Source organism: Terrapene carolina, unplaced genomic scaffold (genome assembly GCF_002925995.2).
Source record: "Terrapene carolina triunguis isolate 2854851 unplaced genomic scaffold, T_m_triunguis-2.0 Scaffold740, whole genome shotgun sequence".
NCBI lineage: Eukaryota > Metazoa > Chordata > Testudines > Emydidae > Terrapene > Terrapene triunguis.
This window is the reverse complement of record NW_020665091.1, coordinates 4,398,269-4,410,205: the sequence shown is the minus strand read 5'-3', so window position 1 is coordinate 4,410,205 and position 11,937 is coordinate 4,398,269. Positions and strand designations below refer to the sequence as shown.

General features: G+C 47.4%; 2 protein-coding genes across 3 annotated transcripts in view; one reads left to right on the top strand and one right to left on the bottom strand.

Annotated features, from left to right (window-relative positions):
- Positions 1-6,495: 6,495 nt before the first annotated feature.
- MRPL51 (mitochondrial ribosomal protein L51) lies at positions 6,496-7,832 on the bottom strand. Of its 2 annotated transcripts, none has more exons than XM_024212086.2 (4): positions 7,735-7,832; positions 7,281-7,374; positions 7,052-7,159; positions 6,496-6,825 (listed from the first exon to the last, which is right to left on the bottom strand). In XM_024212086.2, the coding sequence occupies exons 2-4, from the start codon at positions 7,363-7,365 to the stop codon at positions 6,629-6,631; spliced, it is 390 nt and encodes a 129-aa protein (XP_024067854.1). In that variant the 5' UTR covers positions 7,366-7,374; positions 7,735-7,832; the 3' UTR covers positions 6,496-6,628. The 2 variants fall into 2 exon arrangements, with proteins under 2 accessions (XP_024067854.1, XP_024067852.1); XM_024212084.2 differs by having other exon boundaries at positions 7,748-7,804.
- A 64-nt stretch (positions 7,833-7,896) lies between these two features.
- Positions 7,897-11,937, top strand: part of NCAPD2 (non-SMC condensin I complex subunit D2) — a 72,039-nt gene continuing 67,998 nt past the window's right edge. The window contains exon 1 of the mRNA XM_024212080.3: positions 7,897-8,260. Coding sequence (XP_024067848.1) covers positions 8,128-8,260 — 133 coding nt within the window. The 5' untranslated portion in view covers positions 7,897-8,127. The remainder of the gene's footprint in view (positions 8,261-11,937) is intronic.

Below are 11,937 nucleotides of genomic sequence, written 5' to 3'. Positions count from 1 at the left end.
CCTTCGCACCCTCAGCCAAGTGCTTACCTAAGCGTCAGCGTTAGCACCCTGTAGGTCTGGCTGCTACCTCTCTACCCGCACAACTAAACAGCTACAGCCTAGCACCAGCCAACCGTCGTGTGACGGTCCTCCAACCCGTTGTACAGTGAGCTGCAGCCTTAGTTCCGGATCCCCCGCGCCCCGTGGACCTCTGCTCAATCAGAACGTTCGCTACCTGTTCCCTAAACCAATCACTGTACCTTGTACACTGTACGCCACCGAGCTTTCAGGCCATGCCTACAACTCTTAACGGGCGATTAACCCCCGGGTGGGTATGGTCGTGGCGAGGAAGCCCCTCGGGGCCCACCGCCCATTGGTCAGAGAAAGCTGCGCAGCGGGAGATAGATAATGTGTGTTTACACGGGAAAGAAGAGGGCCCGGGAAAGGGGAAAGAAGCCCAGAAAATCCAGCCTGGAGCAGACGCAATCATTGCAGGGCCAAGCTGCAGACTGAAATCATCAAGACGTCATTATAACAGTGGAGTGTGATCGCATCAGACTGAAAAAAATAATCACCATGGCATCACAGCCTCATGTACCAACGTCACCACAGCGCAGCTCACACGTGGTTCAGCCCTGAAAGAAGTTGGGGCTAGGGACTGCCGCCCCACCCCCAATGCGGAGAACTGACTATATGTTGCAGCTCCCCCTTCATGACTCAGAGACTCCACAGCGGCAGGTGACACTAGCCAAACATCTGCCACACATCATTGCCTTCCCCTGCATTAGCCAGGATTGCTGGTGCAGGGCTCCAATGTGTTGATTCATCTGCCTCTCCGGTGGAGAAAGCTATTAGGGGAGAGGGCTGTACTAGATTTGATTTTGGCAGAAAGGGAAGAACTGGTTTTGAATTTGAAAGTGGAAAGCAGCTTGGGTGGAAGTGATCATGAAATGGTAGAGTTAATGAGTCTAAGAAATGGTAGGTATAGAATCATAGAATATCAGGGTTGGAAGGGACCTCAGGAGGTCATCTAGTCCAACCCCCTGCTCAAAGCAGGACCAATCCCCAGATTTTTGCCCCAGATCCCTAAATGCCCCCCTCAAGGATTGAACTCACAACCCTGGGTTTAGCAGGCCGATGCTCAAACCACTGAGCATTGGCAATCCCTCCCCCCAAATTAAAAAAAAAAAAAAAATTAAGAGAACTGGAAGGGACCTTGAAAGGTCATTGAGTCCAGTCCCCCTGTCTTCACAGCAGGACCAAGTACCATCCCTGACAGAATTTTACCACAGATTCCTAAATGGCCCCCTCAAGGATTGAACTCCCCACCCTGGGTTTAGCAGGCCAATGCTCAAACTACTGAGCTATCCCCCCCAAGAACAGCAAAATAAAGACAACGGCTTTCAAGAAGGCAGACTTTAGCAAACTCAGGGAGTTTGTAGGTAAGATCCCATGGGAAGTAAGTCTAAGAGGAAAAACAATTGAAGACAGCTAGTAGTTTTTCAAAGAGACATTATTAAGGGCACAAGAGCAAACTATCCTACTGTGGAGGAAAGATTGGAAGTATGGCAAGAGACCACCCTGGCTTACCCAGAAGATCTTCAATGATCTAAAAATCAAGAGAGTCCTACAAAAAGTGGAAACTAGGTCAAATTACAAAGGATGAATATACACAACACAAGTATGTAGAGAGAAAATTAAAAAGTCACAAAACGAGATCAAACTAGCTGGAGACATAAAGGGTAACAAGAAAACATTCTACAAATACATTAGAAGCAAGAGGAAGACCAAGCACAGGGTAGGCCCATTACTCGATGTGGGCACGGGGGGAAATAACAGAAAGTGTGGAAATGGCAGAGGTGCTTAATGACTTGTTTCGGTTTTCACCAAGAAAGTTGATGATGAATGGACATCTAACATAGTGAATGCTAATGAAAATGAGGTAGGATCAGAGGCTAAAATAGGGAAAGAACAAGTTAAAAATTACTTAAACAAGTTAGATGTCTTCAAGACACCAGGGCCTGAGGAAATGCATCCTAGAATACTCAAGGAGCTGACTGAGGAGATATCTGAGCCATTAGCGATTATCTTTGAAAACTCATGGAAGATGGGATTCCAGAAGACTGGAAAAGGGCATATATAGTCCCAACCTATAAAAAGCTAAATAAGGACAACCGGGGGAATTACAGACCAGTCAGTTTAACTACTGTAACTGGAAAGATAATGGAGCAAATAATTAAACAATCAATTTGCAGTAAGATAGAATAGAAGATAGTAAGGTGATAAGTAACAGCATGGATTTGTCAAGAACAAATCATGTCAAACCAACCTGATAGCTTTCTTTGACAGAGTAACAAGCCTTGTGGATGGGGGGAAGCAGTAGATGTGATATATCTTGACTTTAGTAAGGCTTTTGATACTGTCTTGCATGACCTTCTCATAAACAAACTAGGGAAATACAACCTAGATGGAGCTACTATAAGGTTGGAAAACTGTTCCGAGTTATCAATGGTTCACAGTCAAGCTGGAAGGGCATAATGAGTGGGGTCCCACAGGGATTAGTTCTGGGTCCGGTTCTGTTCAATATATTCAGCAATGATTTAGATAATGTCAGAGAGAGTACATGTATAAAGTCTGAGAACGATACCAAGCTGGGAGGGGTTGCAAGTGCTTTGGAGGATAGGATTATAATTCAAAATGATCTGGACAAACTGGAAAAATGGTCTGAAGTAAATGGGATGAACTTCAATAAGGACAAATGCAAAGTATTCCACTTAGGAAGAAACAATCAGATGCACACATACCAAATGGGAAATGACTGCCTAGGAAGGAGTACTGCAGAAAGGGATCTGGGGGTCATAGTGAACCACAAGCTAAATAAGAGTCAACAGTGTAACACTGTTGCAAAAAAAGCAAACATAATTTTGGGATGTATTAGTAGGAGTGCTGTAAGTAAGACATGAGAAGTAATTCTTCCGCTCTACTCTGCGCTGATTAGGCCTCAACTGGAGTATTGTGTCCAGTTCTGGGCACCACATTTCAGAAAAGATGTGGAGAAATTGGAAAAAGTCCAGAGAAGAGCAACAAAAATGATTAAAGGTCTAGAAAACGTCCTATGAGGGAAGATTGAAAAAATTGGGTTTGTTTAGTCTGGAGAAGAGAAGACTGAGAGGGGACATAACAGTTTTCAAGTACAGAAAGGTTGTTACAAGGAGGAGGGAGAAAATTTGTTCTTCTTAACCTCTGAGGATAGGACAAGCAGCAATGGGCTTCAATTGCAGCAAGGGAGGTTTAGGTTGGACATTTCCTCCAGGGCAGATTGGCAGAGGCCCTGGAGATTTTTCGCCTTCCTCTGCTGCGTGGGGCATGGGTCACTTGCTGGAGGATTCTCTGCACCTTGAGGTCTTTAAACCACGATTTGAGGACTTCAATAACTCTAGGCATAGGTTAGAGGTTTGTTACAGGAGTGGGTGGGTGAGATTCTGCAGCCTGCGTTGTGCAGGAGGTCAGACTAGATGCTCATAATGGTCTCTTCTGACCTTAAAGTCTAAAGTCTGAGTCTACATTAGGAAAAACTTCCTGTCAGGGTGGTAAAGCACTGGAATAAATTGCCTAGGGAGGTTGTGGAATCTCCATCATTGGAGATTAAGAGCAGGTTAGACAAACACCTGTCAGGTATGGTCTAGATCACTGGTCTTCAAACTTTTTTGATCGCGCACCCCATCAGTAAAAAAATTTTGAGCATGCACCCCCTGCTGCGCCGAAGCAAAAACAAAAACAAAAAAACCAACCCACTTTGGAGACCACTGGTCTAGATAATACTTAGTCCTGCCATGACTGCAGGGGACTGGACTAGATGACCTCTCAAGGTCCTTTCTAGTCCTATGATTCTCCTTGGCATGCCACCTTGCTGTTCCACCTACTACTCACAAATTATCTGTTGTGTAGAGATTGTGGAAAAAAAAAATCAGAAAAGCCTGAGTTGTGTCACAGAACTGAAAGCAGTCATGCTTTGGGAGGAGATATGTCCTTTATTTTACCTATTCCCTTTAAAAGATTGACTAACACTTAGTTTCACTAACATTCAATTTAGTCAAGAATTGTTTGGTGTGTTTACAGGGCTACGGTCCCGCCAAAGTGGAAATCAAGATGGAACATTAACTGGGATGCCTCCAGATGATAGATTTAAAAGACCCACATGAATAAGCTCCTGGAAGTACTTGCATTCATATTTCGTATAGCAGAATTTGATAGCTCAAGCATATGCCTTATAGGCTGAAGCAGCAGCAATGGTCAGAAACTCTAAAGCTTTGTCTATGCTAGCAGGGGTGTGGAAAAAAACACCTCCCTCACCAACATAAGTTTCACTGACAAAAGTGCTGGTATGGACAGCGCTATGTCGGCAGGAGAGCTCTCTCCTGCTGGTATAGAGCGGTTACACAGGAGACCTTGGAGTGGTACAGCTGTAGCAGTACAGGTGTGCCGCTGTAAGGTCTGTAGTGTAGACATAACCTCTGGAGCACTCTGACAGGGTTTGTAGCCTCCATAGGAGCAGTGCTTTCAAGCTCTTCCATCAAGGCATGAAGGTACACAAGGTGGAGTAAGAGCCAAAGTTGTAGCCAGGTCTAAGGAGACAGCCCTCTGTCACCTGACTAGAGATCTATTGCTGACCCTCCTAGGGGCCAGAATTCTTCCATTATGTCCCTCTGCAGACAAAGGGCTCAGCAGTGTTCCATGTTGGGGTACAACCCAAGCAGCAAACGTTTCTAACTCCTGCCTCCCACTGGATCAGAATGGAAACTACTGGGTCTCTGCCAGGACAGCAGCTAAAGCTTCTTCCAAGAGAGCACTGCTACTCCAGTTTCAATTCCCCAGTCACAACTTCTATCCCCACCACTGGAGGAAGGAGGGAAATTAACTCAGTTCTTCTGTCACAGCTCCCTTACTGAGGCTAACTCTTGATGCAATAACATCTCAATGCAACACTGCTTCTCCTGGGACACCACAGAACTCCCCATTCAGCTCTATCTCTACACTGAGGCCTTGGTACATCAGGGGCTCCCCATGGCAGACATTTCAGTGAAGCCAACGAACTCCTGATGCTTCATTACAGGAGAACTGGTATCCACCAGCCCAAGACTCCATCCACAAGCAGACATGCCAAACCCACAAAAAACCCCACAGAAAATGGGCTTGTTTTTGGCTTAATTGGCTTGTGAGCTGCTTGTTGGCTAGTTTTTGGCATGTAGCTTTTTGCTTCTTTTTTTTCCTGATCAGCTCCCGGCAAGCAGGGGCAAGAGGGTGAGGAAGCCAGGGCAAGGGGACAGGAGAGAATCAGGGGTGCACAGCAGGCCCACCACAGTCCCAGACTCCACCCTGGGGGGATCTAGTCACAGAGTGTTGGGATTCTTAAGGATTGGCTTGTTTTGAAATGGGATTAGCTTGATTTTTGGCTTATTGTGAAAGTCAGGGTTATACTTAGTTTCAGCCCATCTCTAACTGTGAGAAATCAGAATGTGAACGAATGGGGGGCAGAGTACCATAGATCTGCCTACTGTAGGTTTCTTACACCTGCCTCTGAAGGATCTGGTACTGGCCCCTGTATGAGACAGGGCACTTGACCCCAGCTCTGATCCAGTAGGGCTGTTCCTACAAAAGAGCTTGATGACAGCCTGACTTCAGGGAAAATTTCAAAAAGGGATTATCTAAATTTCACCTGCTTAAGTTACATTAGTAACCTTTGGCTAAGAAAATTCACCTGTTCAGGGAGTATATTAAATACACCTCTACCTCGATATAACGCTGTCCTCGGGAGACAAAAAATCTTACCGCATTATAGGTGAAACCGCATTATATCAAACTTGCTTTGATCCATCGGAGTACGCAGCCCAGCCCCCAGCGCGCCCCCGCCCCCCCCAGCACTGCTTTACCGGGTTATATCCGAATTCATGTTCTATCTGGTCGCGTTATATCGGGGTAGAGGTGTATAGAGATTAAACACAGGAAGTAGTGTGAATTAAAAGGATTAATCATCCTTTAAGACAAATTTCAATGCAACTTCAATTCTGGGTTGTTAAGGTAACTTCAGCATTACTCAAGTCATAATTTATTGGAGGGTTTTGAAGGACAGACAGATGACTAAACTGTGAGCTGTAGCAGATGGGGAATTAGTGGAGAAGGAGAATACAAAAGAGACTTGCAACTCTTTGGGAGAATTATAAAATGGAATAAAGATTGTCCGAGTGCTGATAATTGAAAACATTTAATGTTTTGGGTCATTTCAATATTAAGATTGGTGTGACAAACTATGAAGCTGGAAACCAGATACTACAGGGAGGGGTTGCAATAGAGCAATATGGGGATCCAAACTAAGGGAAGCAGTAAGAAGATAAATTTAAGGGTGGTGGAGGAGAAGGAATAATCGGGAAAGGTGTGCAAAGGGAGCTCAGGACTGGACAAGCAGGAGGGTCTGTGGGTTGGAACTGAGCTTTAAGTGGGATCAGAGGTAGAAGGTGGTTGTAGAAGAGAAACTCAGTTTATTACGATTTTACAACACCCCAATCTGTGCACAGCTCCAGGTGCTAAACCTGTTACACCCAGGATGCCATTCCTTCCAGGAGGCACATGGCTAGCTCTCACAGGTCTGCTCCTAGCGGTGCTTTCCAGTGCGGTTGAAACGTCTGTACAGGAACCTGATCCTTTTGTTAAGGTTCTTGTAATCCTGATCAAACATTCGGTGACCTACAATTTGCTTCTTGCGGATGCATCTCTGTAGCTCATTTCCCCGCCAGCCTCGCAGCCACCTGGGCCCTGTGATCAAGTCCTTGGGGTGAACCTGGAAGTCTCCTGAGGAAGAAGGGGTAAGTGGGAAACAGATGCAGTAACAGGAAAACAAACCCAGGGTAGCAGAAAGGTTAGCCCCAGGTCCCATCAACCTCAATTCATTCTGACACCATTAAATTTTTCCCAGTCCCAGAGTAGAACTAACCTCTACTCTCCTGACCCCCAATTTGGAGTTCCAGTTACTTTCCCTTCGCCCATGATATCCTCAGATCCACCGTTGGTCACTTACCTAGAATTCCTATATTGTCATAGACCCCAAATAAGGCTCGTTTCTCTGTCCAGCGATCAACCTCTTTAGGTTCAGGGGGCAACTTCACATGGATCCAGCTAGAGACCCCTTGAAACAGAGAAGGCAGCTGAAGAACGAGATTATCAGTAGAAGGGCCTGACCCTACAGGTCGCCCTTGCTTGGCCGGGAGGGCAATACAAGGTCTGGGTGCGTACCCCGCCCCGCTCACCACAGTGGAGGCTCCTCGCGGTCTGGACCAGAGAGAGGCTACGGCCCAAGAGGCCCCATCTTGCCAGCTGCAGCAGAGTCCGCATTGTCCCACCCTGCAAAGACAGAGCCCCAGTCACCGGAGCGGCCCCGACAGAGCCCGCGCAGCAAGGGCGGGACGACCGGGCATGCGCTCCCCGCTCCCTCCCCACAGGAACCACGGGGCACAAGCCAGGCAGGCCCGACTGGAGCGGGGGCCTTAGTAACAGCACAAGCCCCGCCGAGACACAGCCATGTTAACTGGCTGCTGCTTCCCAGAATGCACCGCTCCCTGCGCGGCCTGTCTTGGCGCACCCCAGTGTCCCTGCTCCCGGCCACGGGTCCAGACCAAACCAACGGTAGCTGCTGTCCCCGGACGCCCCCTCCCCCCACACGCTGACTATGAACCCGGGCTCGAGAGATTCAGCCCCCCTCACCGGCGCCACGGACCAGAGGTTGCGCGGCCGGGAACTGAGAGGTGGAAGGAGCCTCTGGTGTCTGATTGGTTGTTGTGTTCCAGCTGCCCTCTGATTGGCGCCGGTAACAAGGAGGCGGTTGTGATTCGAATGCGGGAAGAGTTGGCGCGAAACCGGCCGTTCGGAGATGGGTGGGCTTGCATGTGGGTAATTGGATGGAGGTGAAGAACGCGGTCTGTGCTGTGATTGGCTCCTTGGTGTTCCGAGGGCGCTGAAGCTAGTGGTTGTAGCGTTTGCCTGCGCGCTTTGACCGTTTGGAGGAGGCGGACCGGCAGCGCTGGCAGGCCAGGCTCTTGGGTGGGGAGCCAGGCCGCCGCCGCTCACGTCGTGGTCCTGTTCCTTGGCAGCCAGGAGATGCCGTCGTCGCCGCTCCCCTGGGAATTCCACCTGCCCCTGTCCCCGGGCGATCTGCTTCGCAGCGGGGGCCCCGCGCAGTACGTGGTGCAGGAGGTGCTATCTCTAGCCCAGGTTGCTGGGCAGCTGGCGGGTAAGAAGCGCGGCTCTGCCCCCCCCCCCCTCCCCTGGCTATGCGGTTAATAGTGGTGCCGCCTCTCACGAGGTGATTGTGACTCTGGCAGTTTTAGGGGTGTTTTTCCCAGTCTCGTGAAAACGGATTCTCCCTTATTCAAAATGGCCGCCATCTCCTATTGCTGTCAATGGGGCTGAAGCTAGCGAAATGGGCGCCATCTCCCTACGGTCTGGTGGCGCCTGGGAGCGAGGCTGCCCAGTAAGCAGGTATAAATATACAGCTCATGAAAAGATGGGAGTTGCCTTATCAAGTGGCGGGAGGGTTGGGGGTCAGTGATAATGACACCAATTCAATTAGGGTGGATGTGGCCCATTCCCAACAGCTGACAAGAAGGTGTGAATATCAACAGAGGGAAAATTATTTTTTGTAGTGACCCAGCCACGCCCAGTCTTTATTCAGGCCTAATTTAATGGTGTCCAGTTTGCAAATTAATTCCAGTTCTGCAGTTTCTCTTTGAAGTCTGTTTTTGAAGGTTTTTTGTTGAAGAGTTGCCACTTTTAAGTCTGTTACTGAGTGTCCAGGGAGATTGAAGTGTTCGCTGACTGGTTTTTGAATGTTATAATTCTGATGTCTGATTTGTGTCCATTTATTCTTTTGCGTAGAGACTGTCCTGTTTGGCCAATGTACATGGCAGAGGGGCATTGCTGGCACATGATGGCATATATCACATTGGTAGATGTGCAGGTGAACTTGCCCCTGATGGTGTGGCTGATGTGATTAGGTCCTATGATAGTGTCCCTTGAATAGATATGCGGACTGAGTTGGCAACAGGGTTTGTTGCAGGGATTGGTTCCTGGGTTAGTGGGTTTTTTTTGTTTTTTTTGTTTTGTATGGTGTGTAGTTGCTGGTGAGTGTTTGCTTCAGGTTGGGGGGCTGTCTGTAAGCGAGGACTGGCCTGTCTCCCAATGTCTGTGAGAGTGAGGGATCATCCTTCAGGATAGGTTGTAGATCCTTGGTGCATTGGAGAGGTTTGAGTTGCGGGCTGTAGGTGACGGCTAGTGGTTTTCTGTTACTTTCTTTGTTGGGCCTGTCCTGTAGTAGGTGACTTCTGGGTACCCTTCTGGCTCTGTCAATCTGTTTCTTCACTTCCCCAGGTGGGTATTGATACAGATCCTGTAGGTGTTATCTTAGGGCTTGGCTGTAGATGGACTAGATGACCTCCTGAGGTCCCTTCCAACCCTGATATTCTATGATCTACCAATGTGATATATGCCATCATGTGCCAGCAAATGCCCTCTGGGTCATTACAAAAAATAATTTTCCCTCTGTTGATATTCACACCTTCTTGTCAGCTGTTGGGAATGGGCCACATCCACCCTAATTGAATTGGTGTCATTATCACTGACACCCCCCCCCCACACACACACTTAGTAAGGCAGCTCCCATCTTTTCATGTACTGTATATTTATAGCTGCTTACTGTATTTTTCACTCCATGCATCTGATGAAGTGAGTTATAGCCCACGAATGTATATGCCCAAATAAATTTGTTAGTCTCTAAGGTGCCACAAGGACTCCTCATTGTTTTCACTGTTTGAGTGAGTTGAAGCCAGCCCGCGAGCAATGTGGCTGCCACTGTGCGGTGCAGGAGCCAGAGATAGTGAGGGGCAGCAGAGGCTGAACGGTTGGTGGGGAGAGTGAGGGGGGCAGGCACTGGGGGAGTGGGGAGGCACTTGATTTCATGTAGAGATGCCAGTCTTGCTCTGAGACATCTAGAAATGTTTGTGGCGGGGGAAATCTCCCTTGGAGATCTTGCTTGGAGATCTCCCTCCTCTTCCCCTCCCTGTTTATGGCAAGCAGGGAGTTGGGATGTCCCACCTCTGTTGTGCCCCTGACACCCACCCACAAACGAAGAAAGGGAGGATCAGCCCTGGGAAAGCCACCCTCATACATCACCTAGGGTCCTTAATCAGCTTGGTCAGTCCCAGGCCTGGACCTCCTTCCAGGGATGATCCTCCTCTTCTCCCTTCTATGTCATGTTCCATTTCTCCTCCTCTGCCATCACTGCCTCCTCAAGCTTTTCCTCCCCTACAGACTGCGCAATGAGGGTCCAAGAAGATAAGCTGCAGTGCTTGTCAATGGTGTTTGGGGTGCTGGATTCACCGCCCAAGCCATAGACTGTGTGTTGCACGCTCTCTCTCCTGTGAGCCCTGCTGGTGTCCTCTAGGTACCTAGAGTGCATTAACATAGCCCCCTAGGGTCCACATGGGGCAGATAGAGCGCAATATGCAGCCTCTGTGGTGAATCCAGCTGTGCCCCAACCCATTCAGAATTGCTGACGCTTGCCTCCTGTCAGACTTTGTCTGCTTGTGCCACAAGGGAAGTGGAGAATGCCCTCTGCAGCCACAGCACTATTTGCTGTTTTTATTGAACCTGGGTGATAGTGAATCACACACACACACACGTATTATACAAAATGTGCGTACTTACAAGATTAGTAGATTGAAGCCTGAATTAGTAATTTTGTAAATACTAGGGCTGTCAAGCGATTTAAAAAAAAAAATTGCAAATAATTGCATGATTAAACAATAAACAGGGCTTTGGAGCTGTGCTCCGGCTCCGCTCCAGCTCCAGGCAAAAACCTGCAGCTCCACTGCTCTGGAGCTGCTCCGTGCTCCAGCTCTGGGCTCTGCTCCAAAGCCCTGATAGAATACCATTTATTTAAATATTTTTGGATGTTTCCTACATTTTCAAATATATTGATTTCAATTACAACACAGAATACCAAGTATACAGTGCTCACTTTATATTTTATTTTTTATTACAAATATTTGCACTGTAAAAAAACAAGATATAGTATTTTCCAACTCCCCCATTACAAGTACTGTAGTGCAATCTCTTATCATAAAAGCTGAACTTAGATAATTCTACATTTGTGTGGTGGTTTTTTTTTGTTTTGTTTTGTTTTTTTAAACTGCACTCAAAAACAAAACAACGTAAAACTTTAGAGCCTACAAGTCCACTCAGTTCTACTTGTTCAGCCAATCGCACAGACGAGTTTGTTTACATTTACGGAAGATAATGCTGCCCGCTTCTTATTTACAATGTCCCCTGAAAGTGAGAACAGGCGTTTGCATGGCACCGTCGTAGCCGACGTCGCAAGATAGTTATGTGCCCGATGTGCTAAAGATTCATATGTCCCTTCATGCTTCAACCACCATTCCAGGGGACATGCTGATGACGGGTTCTGCTCGATAACAATCCAAAGCAGTGCGGACCGACTCGGTCATTTTCATTATCTGACAGATGCCACCATCAGAAGATTGATTTTATTTTTTGGTGGTTCGGGTTCTGTAGTTTCCACATCGAAGTGTTGCTCTTTTAAGACTTCTGAAAGCATGTTCCACACCTCGTCCCTCTCAGTTTTTGGAAAGCACTTCAGATTCTTAAACCTTGGATTGAGTGCTGTATCTAACTTTAGAAATCTCACATTGGTGCCTTCTTTGTGTTTTGTGAAATTTGCAGTGAAAGTGTTCTTAAAATGAACAACGTGCTGGGTCATCATCCGAGACTGCTATAACATGAAAAATATGGCAGAATGTGCGTAAAACAGAGCAGGAGGCATACAGTTCTCCCCCAAGGAGTTCAGTCACTAATTTAATTGACACTTTTTTTTTTTTTTAAACAAGCGTCCTT